Below are 21,184 nucleotides of genomic sequence, written 5' to 3'. Positions count from 1 at the left end.
GAAAATCGCGTGACTATAATGACAAACGAGGCCTTGGTTTGTGTGGATGCGTCATCGGTTCGGTCTGAGTGTCGCTTTTGGAAAAAGGGGGTTCGAAACTCGCGCCACCTTGTGGGTGTTGTCAGGAGTAATAGAAGCAGTTATAGTAGTGTCAGAGAGTTAGATAACTATCATTGTCATTGTTATTATTGTGTCATATATATGTTTGGGCTGTATATTATTACATTATCAGGTTAGAATAGTATATTGTTATTATTAATTATAGTAGCTATTTATAGTCTTGTTATATTAATTAGATAAGATTATTTGGATTGCTTTGGATTTTTGGATCTGGACTGGACTGCTTTTTGATTTGGATTGCCCTTTTGGATTTATTTGCTTTTTGTGACCTCTTCCTTTTTCCTGGTAATGGACCAGCAAGAAAGAGGAGATCCTCCCCTGTCTGGGATCAACAGAAGCATCAGTGTCCTCATTTATACCAGCTAACACTGGCATTTTTATGTTCCCCTGCATCCTCTGTTCCTTGTGAAAGGATCTTTTCCAAGGCTGGAGAGATTTTGTCCGAGAAGAGGAATCATCTAAAACCCAACACACTTGAAATAATTCTGTTTCTCAAAAAAAAATCTATTGTAATCCTTTCTTCACCAACCCCAAACTGCAGTGTTGCAGGTTGCTCCTCTATATCCCCAGTCCCATAAGCACAACACTGCACTAAAACTAGTAACAGTTCACTGCACAATAACCACCAGAAACAACACAACACTGGTTCAGAATTAATTAATTTGTCTGCTATTTCTTTGCACAGTAGCTAGGTGTCACCAGTGAGCAATGCTGAATGAAGCTTTGAGTAATGAACCTTTGGCTGAAGCAATGGGTTGCGAGGTCTCAGTGGTTCAGGAAGCCTCATTTTGCCATCACTAGTCCCAGGTGTTTGTAATGTAGTCCACTGAGGCAAGTTGTAGTTGAGAACCCATGTGCAGTTTATTAGTGATGTGACGTTCGGCACCGAGGCTTCGAAGCTTGTATCAAAAAAACAAAACATCACACACTGAAGCAATATATCGGAGCTTGATTCGTTTTGCCATAACGTTATCTGTGACGTCCGAAGCTTCATTTCCACACACAGTCACGTGACTGCTTCGTATTCAGATTCAAAACTAGCATGACCCCCTTGAGCAGGTTTCGAGTGTCATGCCCTTCGGTAGTAGTAAATAAAAAAAGAAACAGACTTAGCCCTCACACTGTTGAACAAGTTTCTTTAAATGTATTAAATTACCCACAAAATAAAATGTCAGCTCCCCAGTTCACGAGCACTTCACCATTCCACAACAATTTGATTTTGATTTTGATATGCCTACATGAGCCTTGCCTATGAACTCGTAGGATTAGGACTGAGGCTAAAGTTTATGTGAATAAGGCTGCATTTGTAGATCAAAGCAGATTCATAAGAACTGTTTCTGTACAAGTGAATTAGTCCCATTTATTATTATTTTTTTCATAAATAAATTCATACAGTTGTTTGTTCATACATACGACTACATCAACACTAACACTTGAATTATGAGGATTAATTGTATTGCTTTGTGGTATTGCAGAAAGTGATTTATTAAATAAAAAATACAAAAATACAAAAAAGGTCTTCTGGGACAGAAAGGCAGCTTTTCCACCTTTTGACCACAAGATGTCGTTAGTGTGCAACGTGTTGAAAAGCTTCGAGCAATGAACCATTTTACAATACAGTCGAGGGGGAAAGCCCCAGTGCTTCACAAAGCTTCATTTCACCATCACTACAGTTTATTCAAAGATCAACTAAAAGTGACAAAAACATTGACTTGATATTAACGTGACACATAAACACTTGGCATAAATATAAATACACTAACCAAAAAAAACAACATTAAAGATAGACAAGAGACAATGGCAACATGAGGGCTATTTATACACAAACACTCATCACATAACACACCTGAAATCAATCAAATAATGAGCCAGTGACAATAAGGACACATGACCAGAACAACCAATGAGAACATAACGCATGAGACTAGGGAAGCACATGACATGATCACATGACAAAACCAGGAACCTCCTAGACTAAGCCAAATTACAAAATAAAAGACATGAAACATGGAAGTGATAACACAACCCAAAACCAATTATGACAACGTAATTGGTTTGTATAAGCAATGATGGGTGCAGTTGTATAATAACTAAATTACTTTTTTTATGGAACTTTCTTTTTTCGTCACTACATTGCAAAGATCAGATTTTTTTCTGCACTTAAGGTGATGATACACACGGCAACTTTTTGAGCAATGTTGCTGGGCAATCTTGCCTAGCGATTGTTGCTTGGGCACTTTCCCATTGAAAATGGGCAATACATATATCATGTGTCAAGTATGATCAGACCTTACAGTTTTATTCACGTCGCCATCTTTGATATTTCTTTAGTCACTGTCACTATGGTTATAGTTGTTTTCTTGTTCATACAGACCGCGTTTTTCCATTCCACCGCGCTGCTTTTCCATGGTTTTCAGTGTAAACACAAGACAGACATCTTTAATCGATAGTCGATCTGGCCCGTGTCTCGCTTCATGGCATGGCATTCCAAAGAAGTTCAACGTATAAAAGATATGTCTCTAGATCTTGTGTTTTTTCCCCGTTCCACTGCCTGTGTATCATGTTTTTAACAGCGAAAATGCTCATGGATTCAAATATGTAACCAAACAGTGTCACTCAGTTTTACAAGGTCATCATGGACTAACAGTTGCATTTATTTCCTGCCCTACTGAAGTCCTGTCTGAATGATCTGCAGTTTGAAATATGACTGATGAATAGGTGAGAGAATCAGAGGCGTCGTGTTCACCAAACACTGGAAGGCCCAAACTGTAGCCAGCATGAGTGTTTGTGCACATGATCTCTTCATAATGACAGACAGTGTGTGTGTCCTGAAACAAGAGAAGAAAGAGATGAGCAAGGACATGGTCAACAGGAAAGATGATTAGAATTCACTAATTAACAGTTACAAACCCAAACATAATGAAACTCACTTCTTCAGTCAGCAGGTTTTCAGCCGAGAAATGAGTGACACCTTTCATCCACACTCCTGTTTCAGGACACCAGATTGGGACAAAATGAAGTAAAGGACTTTAATTTGACAGGATGTGAAAGTCCAGTTATGAAAATGTTATATATAAGGTGAAAAATAGCTAAGCATGTAAAATGATGTGTTTTTGACAGAGAGAAAGACAGTTTTACCTTGTCTCTTTTGTCTCAAACCGAAATAAGCAAACAATGACAATCCAAACACCATCATTATCACCATAACCGATGCCATAATGTTGACTGTGATTTTCAAAAAATGTCTGCACTGTATATAAAGGTCAAAATTCTGAATATTTTCTCTCTCAATAAAGGTGATAGTTATTTATTAATGACAACTTTTGGTCAGGGATATGATTAGTGAATCATTCTACGTTATGATAAAACAATCTATAACACCTGAACGCCTTTGTGTTTGGCTTCCTTTGTAACAAATGATGTGCTTTGGTAAACACTGTTACAAAGAGCAAAATTGCACTTGAATTGCCAAGTCAAACTGACCAACTAAAGGAAGCAATGATCACCATAATGGTGACCAAACACTTTAAAACATCACCATCTAAACCTCGGTTCATAGACATATGACAGATATAAAGTCAGTCTGGTTAGTAATAAGTGAGGCTGGTAATTCTGTTTGTGGAGTTGTTTAATCCTCCTCTGCTGAGATCTTCACAGATTTAATGTCTTTTTATCTTCATCTGATTTAATTTAAGGCTGTGGCTGAAGTCAGTTGTAGTTCTTGGGCCCTATCTTGCACCCAGCGCAATTGACTTTGTACACCGACGCATGTTTCATTCCTATTTTGCACCCGCGCAAAGCGCGCTTTTCCCTCCACAGAAGCACATCGTTAAACTAGGGAATGAACTTGCGCTCCCTGGGCGGTTCAGCGCAAAAAAGGAGGCGTGTTCCGGCGCAAACAATCCCTGGTGCTATTTTACTGTTCCATAAAACAATTGCGCCACTGGCCAGAAAAAACCTAGTCTAAAGTCAGTGACGCGTTGCGCGTTGTTCATTATGCTATTTTAAGGGCGCATGCTTGACCATAATGTATAGAGTGCACAACGCTCATACACTGTGATTCTCTAATCTACACAGAAGCAGCAGTTTTCATTTTTGCAAATCATATTATTACAAACGATAGATAGATAGATAGGATAGATAGATAGATAGATAGATAGATAGATAGATAGATAGATAGATAGACAATTTTTTATAAATATAATAATTTATTATAAAAGCATACATCTAGCTTACACATTTACCCACATTATTATATGCCTGTTTAACTGAAGCTAATTTGGGTGTGTTTCTCCCATCCCCAATGTCACTTCTCTCTCTTTTACGGCCGTGACGAGAGCGTTGGTCTCCTCGGCTGTGAACTGCTCCTGGCGTGTGTCTGGCAAATCCGCCGTTATAATAGCAATACGCCAAGGAAAAAGTGCGTCTGCTCTTAAAGGGAATGTGAGATGTCGCTCTGATTGGTTTATTTCACGTTACGCCCAAACCACACCTATGAGCAACCCCTTTTAGATTTGCGCCAGGCGCAAGAGTCATTTATCCCGCCGGGAAAATAGCAACAGTGCCGAGACCCGCCCACAAAGTTACTTGCGCTTTGCGCTTTGACACTTGCGTTTCAGATCGTTAAAATAGGGCCCCTTGTGTTTCTCTTTCCTTCAGTGATTCTGCTTGTTAACAACAACAACAGGTGTTCATCACTAATGCTCAATCATCACTAAATTGATCACTTAATTGTCTCATTAACTTTAACACTGCTTCAGTGTTACTTTAACACCATGTAGAGTGGGACCATATGTGCTCTGAGCAGTGTTGATTTAACACTGGGGATTTTGCTGTGTATATTGAGCATGCATTTCAGAAGAAGTTATATTGTGGCACAAAGTCATGTGACTACTTTGAACTTTCCCCTGACACAGCTGTTATTAACGCTGATGTCAAGAGTGTGGTGGAAATTTAGCACTATATGTGTGACCAGCAACACTTGTTAAATACAGACACACACACACACCACACACACATACTCTCAAAGTCACAAGTTTTCCCCAAAGAGTTTGGAAACATTTAAAAGCATAGGAATGTCGTTCCTGCAAGAAAAAACAAATGTTGTGCTGCCTTCACGTGCTATGGAAAAGATGATATTTTCCACTTGTGAACTGGTATTAACCAGTGTGTTGTGTTCAAGTGCTTTTGTTGTTGTAATGTAGTACCCGCAAGGTCAGTGTCAGTAGAGTATCTTTTTTTTCTTAAAAAACAAACAAACAAAAAAAAAAAAAACCTTAATTAAACCATGACATAAAATGATTAAATATGAACCAAGGAAATTGTGGCGAAGTTGAAAATTGAGTGTTAACGCATTATATTACAATTGTTAATGACACAACATTGCATAGGCTACAAAAACTATCCGCTAACAGTATTCACAACTCTTGCGTTGCTCTCCGCCATTTTGAAAAGGTCAAAGGTTATCTCATCTCGGCAACTCGTGCATCAAAATATTCTACGAGTTGCCCAGTGGAAAATACCACATGAGGAGGTGTTCATGTGCATTTTCCATGTCGGCTTTTGGTATTTACCATAATTACCATAGCACGTGAAGGCACCATTAGTTGATTAATTAAAAAATCCAACACAGCAGAAAGAAGAGAATAAAAAACTTTTACACCACACCACTTTAACACTTTAACACTCACACCAGTCTGCACACACTTGCTCAACAATCGCACTGGAAGTGAGAGAGAAAGAGAGTGTGTGTGTGTGTGTGTGTGTGTGTGTGAGTGAGTGAGTGAGAGAGAGAGAGAGAGAGAGAGAGAGAGAGAGGAGGAGGAGGAGGAGGAGGAGGAGGAGGAGGAGGAGGAGGTGGGGGGTGGGGTGGGGTGGGGTGGGGGGTGTGAGTGAGTGAGTGGAGAGAGAGAGAGAGAGAGAGAGAGAGAGAGAGAGAGAGAGAGCAGCTCTTCATAACACAGGCCACCAGCGGCTCACAGATAAAGCAGAAAATGATCCAGATCTGTGATCATAAACTTCTCATATTTCTCCTGCTCATCATGTCAGGTAAGAGTTTATTCTGTGTTTCTGGGTCTTTCTAAAACAGCACCTGTTCTCAATCAGGTCCATGTTCGCTCTGAGCTGAGTTTCTCTCTCTTATGTTTTTAGTCTTGGCGTGTGAGACGAAGGAGATCTTGACTTTCACTGGTTATGAAGGAGGAAAAGTTGAAATACGCTGTCCCTATGAGTCTGGATATGAAGAGAAGAATAAGTATCTCTGCAGAGGAGAGTGTGAAGTAAGCTTAAAGAAAGATACATTGAAAGACATTCCTGTTGAATCTGGATCTCCAGCTAAAGACAGGAGATTCTCTCTGACCGATGACAGAACGACCCGCATCTTCACCGTCACCATCACTGATCTGAGAACAGAGGATAAAGGCAAATACTGGTGTTCTGTGAGGACAGGACCGGGAAAACTAGATAAATACACAGAGATTTACCTGGAAATTAAACCTGGTAAGTCAGAATATTCTGCATGAGTGAAGTGGACAGTGCACACAGATATGGTGTAAAACACATATAATCATAACTAATATATCAGTAACATCAGAGAGGTCTGTGTGTGTCTGAGAGAGCGCTGTATCATGTGTTGTAAGCAGGGTTCCCACGGGTCTTTGAAATCCTTGAAAGTTTGTGAATCTGGAAAAAAAAAAATTCAAGGCCCTGGAAAATGAACATAATAGATACAGTTCCTTGAAAGTGCTTGAATTTATTTTGTTTATTTAGTTTAAAAAATCCATATTATTTCCTCCGGTCCGTTAATGTGTTATTTTGCCAACACTTCGTGGCCCATGCATTCTTGCTTGATTTATGTTAGCTACGCGTGTTTACGCGTTACGTTAAGTGTTTCCCGCGTGAGGTACTTTGTGTTGTATGTTGCCATGACGTTCACGTGCGCACAAAACAACTACGATGGAACCTCAACGTTTGTTGTTCGACACAGAAAAATAAAATACAGTACAGTACAAACAGTCGGACGAGCATTGGCACAGTGCTCATTCAGTAAATGCATAGCTAAACAGAAGTGTTTTGAGTCTGGATTTGAATGTGACTACTGTAGGAGCACATCTGATCTCCTCTGGAAGCTGGTTCCAGCTGCGGCTGGCATAATAGCTAAAAGCAGACTCGCCATGCTTAGAGTGAACCCTTGGTATTTCTAGCTGATATGATCCTAATGAGCTGAGTGATCTGTTGGGTTTATATTCAGTGAGCATATCTGCAATGTATTGAGGTCCTAGGCCATTAGGTGATTTATATACCAGTAATAATACTTTAAAATCAATCCTAAATCTAACTGGGAGCCAGTGTAAAGACCTGAGGACTGGTGTGATATGTTCATATTTTCTGGTTCTGCTCAGAATCCTGGCGGCAGCGTTCTGTATGAGCTGCAACTGTCTTATGGTCTTTTTGGGAAGGCCAGTGAGGAGTCCATTACAATAATCCACCCTGCTGGTGATGAAAGCATGGACAAGTTTCTCTAAGTCTTGTCTGGAAACAAAGCATCTAATTCTTGCATGCTGATTTAGTTATAGCTTTGACATGACTACTGAAACTAAGGTCTGACTCTAGTGTCACACCAAGATTCCTGACTTGATGTTTAGTTGTTTGACCCCTAGAGTGAAGGTATGCGTTCACCTTGAGAACTTCATCTTTGTTTCCAAACGCAATGACTTCAGTTTTGTCTTTGTTTAATTGAAGAAAGTTTTGACACATCCAACTGTTGACTTCATCAATGCATTGGCACAGGGAGTCAATGGGGCTGTAATCGTTAGGCGATAGGGCTAAGTAGAGCTGTGTGTCGTCTGCATAGCTGTGGTAAGAGATTTGGTTCTTTCTCATTATTTGGCTCATTGGGAGCATATACAGGTTGAACAGGAGTGGCGCAAGAATTGAGCCTTGAGGGACTCCGCATGTCATGGATGTCCACTCAGACTTATGGTCTCCTATACTCATATAATAACCTCTCCCATCTAAGTATGACCTGAACCATTTTAGGATTATCCCAGAAAGCCCCACCCAGTTTTCCAGCCTGTCAAGAAGTATGTTGTGATCGACAGTGTCAAATGCAGCACTGAGGTCGAGTAGTACCAGCACCGATAATTTGCCTGAATCAGTATTTAAGCGGATATCGTTTATTATCTTTATGAGCGCTGTCTCTGTGCTGTGGTGCGGTCGGAAACCAGATTGAAAATTGTCAAAGGATCCATTCAAGCTCAAGAATTTGTTCAGCTGATTGAAGACAACTTTTTCAATGATCTTACCTATGAAAGGAAGATTTGAGATCGGTCTATAGTTGCTTAATATGGTCTTATCCAGATTGCTCTTTTTCAGGAGGGGCTTGACAACTGCAGTTTTCAGGGAGTTTGGAAAACTCCCAGAGAGAAGTGAGGCATTTACCACTTCTAGAAGATCTGCTTCTAAACTGTTTAACACACTTTTGAAAAAAGATGTGGGAAGTGTGTCAAGAGCGCAGGTTGATGTTTTAAGGTGCTGTACGGTTTCTTCCAAAATGTTGCCATTAATTTCTTTGTAATCAGACATAGTAACTACTTTCTCAGGTGGTTTGATCTGTCTGACCTCAGTGCAACTCAAGGATGTGCTGATCACCTTTCTGATATTATTGATTTTCTCAGAGAAGAAAGAAGCAAACTCACTGCACTTGCTGTCTGAGAGCATTTCACTGGGAATCTGGCTTGGGGGGTTTGTCAGTCTCTCTACAGTAGCAAAAAGAGTGTGTGTGTTGTTTAAATTACTGTTTATAATATTTGAGAAGAAAGTCTGTCTAGCTTTGCCTAGTTCCATATTGAAAGCATGAAGGCTGTCTTTGTAGATGTTATAATGGACTACAAGTTTTGTCTTCCGCCACATGCGCTCTACTTTTCTGCATTGTCTTTTCATATTTTGCACTGCTGTTGAGTTTCATGTGTAAGGATGTAAAGAGGCGAGATAACAGAAACCACAGTATCCTCTGTAGATGATGATAAGCGAGTGTGTTCACACCACATACACTGACCCGCTTCACTTCCTCACACACAACACTGTCTCAGTTATGGAGAAATCGCTCATTCAAAACACAAAGTATACATTATCTGTACACAAAAGTTCAGGTCTTTCTGTAGTAAAATACCTTTTCATTTAATATTTATTCCATTATCAGTCTTTGTTAACAGAGAAGCCGTTCACACCGAAACACAGCTGACATGATTTACATTAGATTAGATTGAATCAGATAAAACATCCCATACTGTCACTATAACAGAGACTCAAGGATGCAGTGTAGAATTAATGAGAATTTGGGACACTTAAATCTCTCATTTATGCCCTGATTTAGTGTCTGTCGTGTCTGCTGTGACTGGAGAACATCTGAACATCACCTGCCATTATAACAGTGATTTGAAGAACAAGATCAAGTTCATGTGCAAAGGAAGCGACCCGTCGCTCTGTGAGACATCGGGTATCAAAGTTTCATCAGAAACAAACAGTACCGGCAGATTCTCTCTGAGGGATGATGAATCTGCAGGAGTTTTTACTGTGACCATCACTGATCTGACACTAGAGGATTCTGGGATATACTGGTGTGGAGCTGTTGAGACGGGACAAAAGAACAAGAACAAGTGGATTTCAGTGACACATCTGAACATTAGTAACGGTAAGATGCAGCCATTTGATATTATTTTTAAGATCATCATCTGATTGTAAAATTAGTTAACTAAAAATCATTTGTTAGTTGTTTGCAGTCTAGAAGACTGTGTTTAACAAGTGTTGCTGGTCACACATACAGTGCTATATTTGCACCACACCCTTGACATCAGTGAAGCGCTAATAAAAGCTGTGTAACAACATACAAAACATAGCTGACATGATTTACATTGGACTAAACAGCCCATTACTGTCACTATAACAGAGACTCAAGGATGGACATCAGTACTGCTGTGCCATAAAGATACTTTGGGATATTAAATCTCTCATTTATGCCCTGATTTAGTGTCTGTCGTGTCTCGTGTGACTGGGGAACATCTGAACATCACCTGCCATAGCTTTTTCTGCTATTTTCATCTTCCGGGTTTAAAATCTTCATTGTGTCAGAGCACTATAGTACTTTGATGACTCATCGGTGTCTCATAATTATTCATGTGACTGAGTTTTCTTATCCAATGAGAAGACACTTACTCTTAATTATTCATGACACCACGTGGAACTTTCCAATGACAGACATGTCAAACTGTGACATTGCGTAGTAGATGAGAGAGGCAATGATGGGACGTGCGTGGTGTCACATGGTCAGCTCACAGTATGAGTGCACACCCTGATAACAGATCTTTCTTATAAGAACATTCTCCAAAACATACAACTGACTTCAGCCACAGCCTTAGATCAAATAAAAGAAGACATTAAATCTGTGAAGATCTCAGCAGAGGAGGATTAAACAACTCCACAAACAGCATTACCAGCTTCACTTATTACTAACCAGACTGACTTTATTTCTGTCAGACGTCTACAGAAGGTCTTATTGAGAATTAATAGAGATTAGAGGTCGACCGATATTGTTTTTTTCAGGCCGATGCCGATGGCGATCTTTTGAAATCCGGGTCGGCCGATGGCCGATAAATGCTGCCGATTTATTTTGGCCGATATTTGACTGATAGGTGCTTGTTTTTAACCTCTATTTGAAAGATAAAATGTAACACAAATAATTACTTAAGATAGACAACATTTCTCAACAAAAACATTTATTGAACACTTGACCAATCTGCACTTCTACACTTAAATAAAAAGTCTACAGTAGGAGTGGAACGGTACACAGAAGTCACGGTTCGGTTCATACCTCGGTTCAGACATCACGGTTTCGGTACAATGGAGGGAAAAGCAAAACAAAAATGCAGAAGGCTTGTGCATGTCTCAGGCTGTACCACCAAAGAAAAAAATTAATTACTTAAAGGGATAGTTCGGCCAAAAATGATATTTAACCCATGATTTACTCACCCTCAAGCCGTTCGTATGTCAATCTTTTTTCAGACGAACACATTTTCAGTTATTTTAGAAAATGTCTTAGATCTTTCAGTGGTTATAATGTGAAGCAATGGGGTCCACCTCCTTCAAGTCCCAAAATGTGCATGCATCCTTCACAAAAGTAATCCATCCGGCTCCAGGGGGATAAACGAAGGCCTTCTGAGGGTAATCCGTGCGGTTTTGTCGTAAAAATATACATATTTAAAACTTTATAAACGAAAATAACTGGCTTCCGGTAGCGGTCGAAGCGCGTTCACGGAGATGGATGCTGGCGTATGACATACGTAGGACGTAGCGTAGGAAGCGTCGTGACATAGAACAACAACAATAACACTAGACTGCCCACATATGCGCCTGCCTAATAATCGGCTTGTTTTACTTGGATATTGGCCGATGCTGATTATGTTAAAAAATGCAAAAAATCGGCCGATTAATCGATCGACCTCTAATAGAGATTTAGATGTTGATGTTTTATTATTTTGTTTGATATTGATATTTTAAATTATAATAGACCTCAGATTACACAGTTTCATATCCAACAGTGACATAATCATTTATAATGGATCTGAATTGCATAATAAGACACAAACATTTGAACTACTGTGTCATTTAGACACAAAGAGACATCAAGAATCAGCTTATGAATCTCAACAATGGTGACGATCGAAACCTTCATGCTGCAATGCATGCTGGGTATCTAGTCTTTGTGTAGTCTGGCTATCACCAGACCAACCTCAATCTTTTAAGATTGAACATTAGTCTGGTGAGTCTGCTCTGTGTTTTCTCCTGCACAAGAGGCGTGATCAACGGGCATAGTTCAAATGACTCTGAACGCAATTGGATAGTCCTTCAACCAATCAGACCAACGATCCGGGTGACGTACTTTGCTTCTCTATCGTCATTGTGTTAAACCCGCCAATAGCGCGCCAGGTGGATGAGGCAGTTTGTGATTGGTTCCCACAAATTTGTAACGGAAGCAGGATAAAAGAATGTACAGGTTTCCAGCCTGAGCTGCAGGGCGAAATCAAATCAGTCTAGTCTTTGTGTGCACTTTGACCTCACATTGTGACTATAGCATGAGCACACAGTGAGGGCGCTGTGAGGATACACTTTCAGCTCACTGTGAACTCAGATTGTGACCACATCACAGGAATCCTGAGAGCTCATGGTGAGATCACTGAGAGATCAAATTATTCACTGGGAGTGCCTCTCCATATTAAACTGGTAAATGTAAATTAATTTAAACTTAGCCTGCGGTATAAATGAACAGTGTTGATCCTAGATATTGTTTTTCTGTGATCGTGACGACCGCAACATGAGGCTTCTCCCGCTTGTCTGTGATCTGTAAACCCTCGCTTCCAAATTAATCTTTTTACCCACCATATTTATTTTTATAATCTTTTATCCCTCCATGGCATATTTAAGTCCCACTTGAATGCTCCTCGACGAGAGGTGGTCCTTCTGCGTCCAGAATTGATCGAAAACATCTTGGGATAAGGTTTTCACACTGACAGCTGTCATTGTAAGACAGTTAGCTCATTGTAAGACAGTTAGCCACTCCGTTTGTTTGTCCGAGTTAGCAACCGTAACTAAGGGGGCGGAGCTTACCGATAGGTCAATTTCTGGTCATTCTCCTCACATGGTCACATGGTTGATTTTCCAATATTGTACTTTTTTTATGTGTTGGATCAATATTTCACAAATTGAATCTTTCTTTCATTTTGACTCCTACTTATCTGTTAATAAGTGATAAGTGACAGGCAGCGAGCATATGACAGATTGCCTGCAGAGTATTTAGTACGTACTCACATGAAGAACAAATATAGACACAGAGTGAGAGATTTAAGACTCAAACTTGCTTTGATACAAAAACACCTTGTGCGAGTTGTTGTATTTACGATGGCAAACGTGACATTGATTATCATACAACAGGTCAACAAACAAAACGTGTATTTTAAACACAGTACTGTCAGTACTTACTCTATTTTGCAACAAAATAATAGTTCCAACGAAAGAGAAAAGCAGGACTACAGCACACACCGGTGTTTCGTAAACAATTCTACAGCTTTGAAAATAATTGTGAGTCAATCATTTAATGATTCATTTATAAATACAGCTAGTTGCTTTGTTACTGAATGTAAGAATGACTCAATGACTCGCTCATTGAGAAGACAGTGACTTACTGGTTTTAGTTTAATATTTTAAAGTATCACTTCGTTTTTCCGTCATTGCATGTAGCTCTATTGAACATTTTTCATTTAAAGGGGTGGTATAATGCCCTTTTCACATGATGTAAAATAAGTCTCTGATGTCCCCAGAGTGTGTATGTGAAGTTTTAGCTCAAAATACCCCACAGATATTTTTATATAGCATGTTAAAATTGTCCATTTTTGAGAGTGAGCAAAAACGCACCATTTTGTGTCTGTCCCTTTAAATGCAAATGAGCTGCTACTTCCGGTACAGGGGGCGGAGCTTCAACAGCTTGTATCATTTTACCTCACACAGACATGCACTGAACATTTAAAAAACTTTTAGCCTTTTCTGTTCAAACTGGATTCAGACAATGATGGAGAGACTCAAGAAGGAGTGACACCATGTAGAAGCAACAAGACGTTTCTGAATGGTTAGTTGATAAATTTATGTAGCTTATGTGTAGTTATCTTCTACAAATCATAATCAACCACCCCTTTAAAACATTTTTTTATTTCATAAAGTTATTCATTAAGGTAAAAAAAAGCACTGGCAAATAAATTTAGGGGGCAAATATTGTCCCTTAATGGAAAAGGTATGACTAAAGTCTAAGTGGAAGAGAGGGGGTACGCAGAAGGAGGTACGCACCACTGAAATCTTGCTGAATCCACAATCTTGCTGAAATTGCTGCTTAATAAAATAGTTATTTTTCAAAGTTTTGCAGTTTATTATATTATTGTCTTCATGCTGATTTCTGTCATTGCAGGTATAAATAGAACACTGCTGGAAGGACGCAACGTAAGTTAAGTTTCTGAAATTGAAGTTGTAGAGACTCACAGCTCCTATCAATAATAGTCTAAACTGAAGCAGTGCAATAACATGTGCATTTTAGATATGTGTGTAATCTGAAATATGAATGTGCTTTTCTAATAATTGCTGATGGTTTATGGGGCATTCAGTCCATATAAGCTGTGAATACTCTGCATACAAAAGCCAATTGAAAGAATGAGTTTGTGGACTCGCTAATTAATTAACACTATAAATGACTACAAATTCCCTTGTTATTTGAGGAGTAACATAAAGCTTACATAATAAAATTTTGGAAATACGTAACTATCTGTCATTCATTTATTTGCCAAACCAGGGTTTTGGATAAGCGGGTCCACAATAGCTTTGACGCCTATACTCTCTGTCATCATCATTGTTCTGCATTCTCATTGTTTGCTGGCAATATGGGGGATTTAATGCGCAGAGAAAGCTGTCCACGAAGCTGTCCATTTCAACCACACATTCTCATTACTTCTTTTACAAACATGAACTTTTATTACAGTACTTCTGTGACAAAAGTTTGTTAGTTTGGATCAGTGCCGGCCCGAGGCATAAGCGAACTAAGTGGCCACCACTTTTTTTACATATTAATTAACTTACACAAGTGACATAAATGAATGAATGAAAGAATAATTCAAGACAAGTAAAATTCTGATTTCATGATCAATATACCTGCCTACAACTGCTGCTGTGTCTGCCAGTGTTTGAGTCATGCGCATAACCTCGCATGCAGACAATTTGTGCGCAAAGTCACGGTAATGTTAAGCCATGTCACAAAAATTGTATATGATCAATGATTGATGATTGACATTTAAATCAATGATTTATCCTTTAAATTTAATGATATTCAGAACAGAGCAAAAAAAAAAATATATATATATATAAACAAGCCAAAACAAAATAATTTAAAGTAAAAGTGAAAGTGAAAGTAAGAGTGTGTGTGTGTGTGTGTGTGTGTGTGTGTGTGTGTGTGTGTGTGTGTGTGTGTGTGTGTGTGTGTGTGTGTGTGTGTGTGTGTGTGTGTGAGGCGTGGGCGCGATCGACCAGTGGAAACATAAAAATATATTCTGTCATGTTCATACAAGACATCATTCAAACTGCAAAGTTAGTTCAATCATTTGTTAAAGAAATTCGTTCAAAAACACTGTCTGTGTCTCATTTCAGAGGCACTCATACCCGGTTAAAGTCATCACTCACACATCGTCAAATTCTGTCTTCTCAATTTTGATTTCAGAGTCAGACTGAAAAGCTTCAAAATCTTCTAGAGCAGATCGAGACCATTACAGATCAAGAGCTTCCTTTGACTGTAAGTCTTCAAGAGATTTTTATTATTTATTTTTTATAATCAAATCAAATGTAATGGTCAGTTACATGATTGACATCGCAGGTCTGATTAATTGGCTTTCTTAATATTTACATTTACAGTAATTATTTTTTTTTGATCAATAAATTAGAATGTGACCGATATTTTGAATATGGTCCTCAACGCTTCAGGAGAGATTTCAGAGTCTTCATCATCAGTCAGCCCAGCTGAACTAGCCTCCAATGGAAACCGTGTGTTAAAAGCCAATGAGAAACTCATCTCTACATTGGTGAAGCCGACAGACACACATGACAGAGTCAATTTTACTCTTGCTGCTGTTGGTGAGTGGAGAAACTGTTATTATTGATGATGAAACTGAGCTTATATATGATATAGTTTATATAGTCTAGAGCAGGGGTTCTCAACTCTGGACCACGAGATCCACTTTCCTGGAGTTTAGCTCCAACCCTACTCAAACACACCTGAACAAGCTAATCAATGTCTTCATGATTACTACAACGTTACAGGCACACAGCAAAATCCCCAGTGTTAAATCAACACTGCTCAGAGTACATATTGTCCCAATCTAAAGAGTGTTAAAAGTGTTAAAGTTAATGAGATAATTTAGTGATTAATTAAGAGATGATTGAGCATTAGTGATGAACACCCGCTTCAGCCACAGTCTTAGGGTCTTAGGGTCACGACACCGTTTTCAACTAAAAACGTAAAACTTTTTATAAGTTTTGGCCATTCGTTTCCACGACAACAAAGAGTCAGTTTGGGTGCCTGAAAATGCAAAGTTTTGAAAACTCAAAGGAAACACTTTTGAGTTTTAAGCGTATCATTGTCGTGTCAAACTAAGATGAAGTAACTAAAGATAAAAGAAGACATACATCTCTCAAGATCTCAGCAGAAGAGGATTAAACAACTCCACAAACAGCATTACCAGCTTGACTTAATTTAACTCTGGGGATTTTGCTGTGTACAAACTTAACTGATTAGTTCAAACTAGTAATTAGATTAAATAGTTATTTTATTTTAATTTTGCACATTTGTGCAGATTGAATCAACTTTAATAAAAACAAAGAACAAAACATAACTGCTTATTTTCTAAATCAGAGGTTGAAATCTTCATGGTTGGACCCAGTGTCACCTTAGATAAAATCCCTCGACTTGTCACGACAAATTCTTCTGTGGACATCGATCTCATTGGGATCGCCAAGAACAACAATGAAACAAGTATGTGAGATGTGTTTTAATACAACATTTTTAATAAAACTTTTTTTAGAAGATATATCACTAAACCACGTTTAACTAAAGGTTTTAATGTGTTGAATACAAGTTTCTTCTGTTTCTGTCACACAGGATCAGCTGCTGTGGCTTTCATGAGTTATAACACAATGGAGAATCTACTGAAGCCAGACTTCTTCAACAAATCAACTGGCACGATTAAAACCATGATGTCCACTGTGATCTCAGCTACTCTTCTCAAAACCACCAACACTAAACTCACCAAACCAGTCAACTTCACCCTCAAACACATCAGCGTGAGAGACTGAAATGTGTTTTTGTCCAACCTGAGAACTGATGAACATCTGAAAACATCTAATATTCAGTGTTATACTATTTTCTGCATGTTCTTTCTTCTTTTTGCAGGAGTTTGAGCCCGGCAGTCCTCTGTCCTGTGTGTACTGGAACATCAGCGAGTGGATTGTAGATGGTTGTTCTGTTTTAGAGACCACCAGCAGCTACACTGTGTGTTCCTGTGTTCATCTGTCCACATTCGCTCTCATCATGCAAACCAACCGCCCATCAGAGGTACGAGAACATTTATAGTGAGCATTGAAGAACAGCACAGATTTGGCACTCATGTACTCTGACATGTTTCCTCAGAGCGACTCAAAGCTGGACGTGTTGAATTTGGTGTGTGTGATTGTGGGGCTGGTGTTCTTCAGTTTAGCCCTGTTGACCTTTGCCCTTTGTCAGTGGAGTCCTGGAGTGAATAATGTGGCTCGAATCAACCTCTGCGTGAGTCTTCTGTTGGCTCACCTTCTGTTCCTGCTCACACAACAGTTCCTGAGCCACATACATCAGGTGAGAATGATGAAGGAGCCCTACAGCTCAGCACAGTCTCACTGAGAATCATCATAACCGTCTCTCATGATCTCCAGGTGTTGTGTGCCGTGATATCAGGTGTGCTGCACTTCCTCTTTCTCTCCGGCTTTGTATGGATGTTCATTGAAGCTGTGCTGCTCTTCATCTGTGTGAAGAACCTATCACAGATCAGCTCCAAAAGGAGGGGGGTGCTTAGGGGTGGATTCCTGTGTGTGATTGGATATACGGTTGCTCTGGTTGTGGTGGCTGTGTCTGCTGGGGTGAATCCTAAAGGCTACGGAAGTGAACAGTGAGTTTAGTTTGAGAGACTCAGAGATCAACACCTTCATCCTTCATGTTTGTTCATTTAATTATTTTTCTTCCTCTAAACAGGTGCTGGATTAAAATGGATAAAGGCTTTATCTGGAGTTTTCATGGACCTGTTTGCGTCATACTAGCAGTAAGCACAGTTCTCATCATGACTTTGTGTTAAAAGGAAAAGTGATTAAAGATTAATTACTGTTGTTTCTCTTACTGTGCAGTTAAACATGATTCTCTTCATCTACATCATCATCAGTCTGACCTCCACCTTGAAAAATCTGAACGCTGAAGTTTCACATATGAAACGAACCAAGTAACAAACAATATGATTTGAAATGTGTATATATATTGTTATATGCTGCATATTTCTAGACACCTTTAACCTTATTTTGATTATTCTCAGGTTAGGTAAAGTCAAATGTGTCCTAAATCAGAAGCATCTGAATTTTCATACTCAAAGACTTTTGGCAGGCGAGAGTAGCAAAAGAGTTTCTTAGTTTCAATTAAATATAGTTTTATTATCTACAGGTTAATTAGTTTACACAGTCCAAAAAAAAAAAAAAAATTATGCCTAAACATAAGATTTATGTATTTGAATTGCATATAGAATTTCCATCCATTTGGATTACATAGTTTTAACATAAACCAATTAATAATCTGAATGTGATTCATATTTTTAAGTCATATATAAATGAAACAGGTAAGATTTATGTAATTGTATTAATAAACTGAATGTGATTAATATTTGTCAGTCATATGCAAATGAAACGGGTAAGATTTATGTAATAGTACACAGAAAAACTCCCATGTTAAATTAACACTGCTCAGTGTTCATATGTGTGCACACTACAGAGTTAAAGTACCATTGAAGCAGTGTTGAAGTTAATGAGATAATTAAGTGGTGATTGAGCATTAATTATGAACACCTGCTGTTAACAAGCAGAATCACTGAAGGAAAGAGAAGCACAAGAACTACAACTGACTTCAGCCACAGCCTTAGATGAAATCAACTGAAGAGAAAAGAAGACATTAAATCTGTGAAGATCTCAGCAGAGGAGGATTAAACAACTCCACAAACAGCATTACCAGCTTCACTTATTACTAACCAGACTGACTTTATTTCATTTCCGTTTTAATGAAATCAATAGTATTTTAAAGTCACCATGATGGTGGTTAGCGTTTGCTTTAGTTGGGCTCTTGACCCTTGACTCTTTAATATTAAATGTTTTCTGGCTGCAATAATTGTGTGTTTATAAAGCACATTTGTTTTTGTTGCAAAGAGAAAATGAGATCAGGTGATGTTGGCTGTTTATTGATGATGTCATCATCATGTAATTGTCTGAGTCCCTGATCTTATTCAGTGTCTAATGCTATGATTATATAGGACTTATGGTTTTAATATTGTTTTATTCATAATAGAAGCCATTTAATTTTACAGCATGAGAGCAATGTTGTTTGTCAAATAATATAAATAATTTATTATTTATTATTTATTAATATAAATAATTAAAAAAACATTTAGTGCATTAAACTTTTTCTTCTACTTTATTATTTAGACATCAAGAATCAGTGTATGACTCTCAACAATGGTGACAATCAATGAAACGCTTCATGCTGCAGTGCATGCTGGGTAACACCAATCAAAACTCACCCATATCTCCCAGCATGCATTGCGGCATTAATAAATTATGCAAATGGATTTTTTGTAGCTTTTGTCACCATTGTTGAGATTCATATGCTGTTTCTTGATGTCTGTGTGCGTCTAAGTAATGCCATAGATCAGGGGTGTCCAAACTCAGTCCTGGAGGGCCACTGTCAGACCTTGATTATCTGGTTCAGGTGTGTTTAATTGGGGTTGGAGCTAAACTCTGCAGGACAGTGGCCCTCCAGGACTGAGTTCGGACACCCCTGCCATAGATGAAAGGTTTTTGTGCACTAATTTTTTTTTTTTTTTTAAACAATATTATTTGATAAACAACACTGCAAAATCACATGTTGTAGAATCAAATGGCTTCTGTTATGAATAAAACAATATTGAAACCACAAGTCCTATATAAGCAAAGCATTAGACACTGAATAAGATCAGGGCTTCAGGCAATTACATGATGATGACATCATCATCAATAAACAGTCAACATCACCTGATCTCATTTTCTCTTGGCTCTTTTGCTACAACAAATGTGCTTTATAAACACACAATTATTGCAGCCAGAGAACATTTTATATAAAAAAAAATCAAGGGTCAAGAGCACAACTAAAGCAAACGCTAACCACCATCATGGTGACTTTAAAATACAACTATTGATTTCATTCAAACGGAAATGAAATAAAGTCAGTCTGGTTAGTAATAAGTGAAGCTGGTAATGCTGTTTGTGGAGTTGTTTAATCCTCCTCTGCTGAGATCTTCACGGATTTAATGTCTTCTTTTCTCTTCAGTTGATTTCATCTAAGGCTGTGGCTGAAGTCAGTTGTAGTTCTTGTGTTTCTCTTTCCTTCAGTGATTCTGCTTGTTAACAGCAGGTGTTCATAATTAATGCTCAATCACCACTTAATTATCTCATTAACTTCAACACTGCTTCAGTGGTACTTTAACTCTGTAGTGTGCACACAAATGAACACTGAGCAGTGTTAATTTAACATGGGCGTTTTTCTGTGCACTATTACATAAATCTTACCCGTTTCATTTACATATGACTGACACATATTAATCACATTCAGTTTATTAATACAATTACATAAATCTTACCTGTTTCATTTATATATGACTTAAAAATATGAATCACATTCAGATTATTAATTGGTTTATGTTAAAACTATGTAATCCAAATGGATGGAAATTCTATATGCAATTTAAATACATAAATCTTATGTATAGGCATTTTTTTTTTTTTGAGTGCATATAAAGTACTAATATATAAAAAACAAGACAAAACAACATCAAGAGTAAACCGTTTACAAGCGTTGTAACACCGGAGAGGCCATTAAGAATCAGGGTCTGCCTTCATCTTCTCCTTTCAGCCTTTTATAGACCATCTGATTTCTTGAGGTCGTCATCTTTGGAAATCCCCTCATAAATGATCAGTCTCTTACAGACAATTTATCCAATCCTAAGTCTTGAGGTGTCATGAGTTCTGGGAATTCATTTCGGACCTGTCTTTGTAAAGCCTTTCTCCTCTTAGTCTTCCTTCTTCAGACTTTTCTTCTTTGTTGCATTCTGCACTTCGTCCGCAACACATCTGACGGTAATGCTTGCATTTATCTTCTTTCTTTAGCAAA

At 38.4% G+C, this 21,184-nt stretch overlaps 1 protein-coding gene and 1 long non-coding RNA gene across 2 annotated transcripts in view; one reads left to right on the top strand and one right to left on the bottom strand.

Moving 5' to 3' along the window:
• Window positions 1–2,757: 2,757 nt before the first annotated feature.
• LOC311285800 lies at window positions 2,758–3,347 on the bottom strand. The gene is made up of 3 exons (XR_014626429.1): window positions 3,259–3,347; window positions 3,051–3,106; window positions 2,758–2,948 (listed from the first exon to the last, which is right to left on the bottom strand). It is a non-coding gene; the product is annotated as an uncharacterized lncRNA (long non-coding RNA).
• A 2,711-nt stretch (window positions 3,348–6,058) lies between these two features.
• Window positions 6,059–21,184, top strand: part of LOC311286293 (adhesion G protein-coupled receptor E5-like) — a 31,334-nt gene continuing 16,208 nt past the window's right edge. Inside the window, exons 1-13 of the mRNA XM_084402428.1 lie at window positions 6,059–6,168; window positions 6,271–6,618; window positions 9,494–9,811; window positions 14,129–14,160; window positions 15,425–15,496; window positions 15,645–15,834; window positions 16,613–16,732; window positions 16,859–17,040; window positions 17,150–17,311; window positions 17,387–17,587; window positions 17,665–17,897; window positions 17,981–18,047; window positions 18,130–18,221. Coding sequence (XP_084258554.1) covers window positions 6,114–6,168; window positions 6,271–6,618; window positions 9,494–9,811; window positions 14,129–14,160; window positions 15,425–15,496; window positions 15,645–15,834; window positions 16,613–16,732; window positions 16,859–17,040; window positions 17,150–17,311; window positions 17,387–17,587; window positions 17,665–17,897; window positions 17,981–18,047; window positions 18,130–18,221 — 2,072 coding nt within the window. The 5' untranslated portion in view covers window positions 6,059–6,113. The remainder of the gene's footprint in view (window positions 6,169–6,270; window positions 6,619–9,493; window positions 9,812–14,128; window positions 14,161–15,424; window positions 15,497–15,644; window positions 15,835–16,612; window positions 16,733–16,858; window positions 17,041–17,149; window positions 17,312–17,386; window positions 17,588–17,664; window positions 17,898–17,980; window positions 18,048–18,129; window positions 18,222–21,184) is intronic.

This window comes from Rutilus rutilus (genome assembly GCF_951802725.1).
Source record: "Rutilus rutilus genome assembly, chromosome: 2".
Lineage (NCBI taxonomy): Eukaryota > Metazoa > Chordata > Actinopteri > Cypriniformes > Leuciscidae > Rutilus > Rutilus rutilus.
The sequence above is the reverse complement of the archived record's forward strand: the minus strand, read 5'-3'. Positions and strand labels throughout refer to the sequence as shown.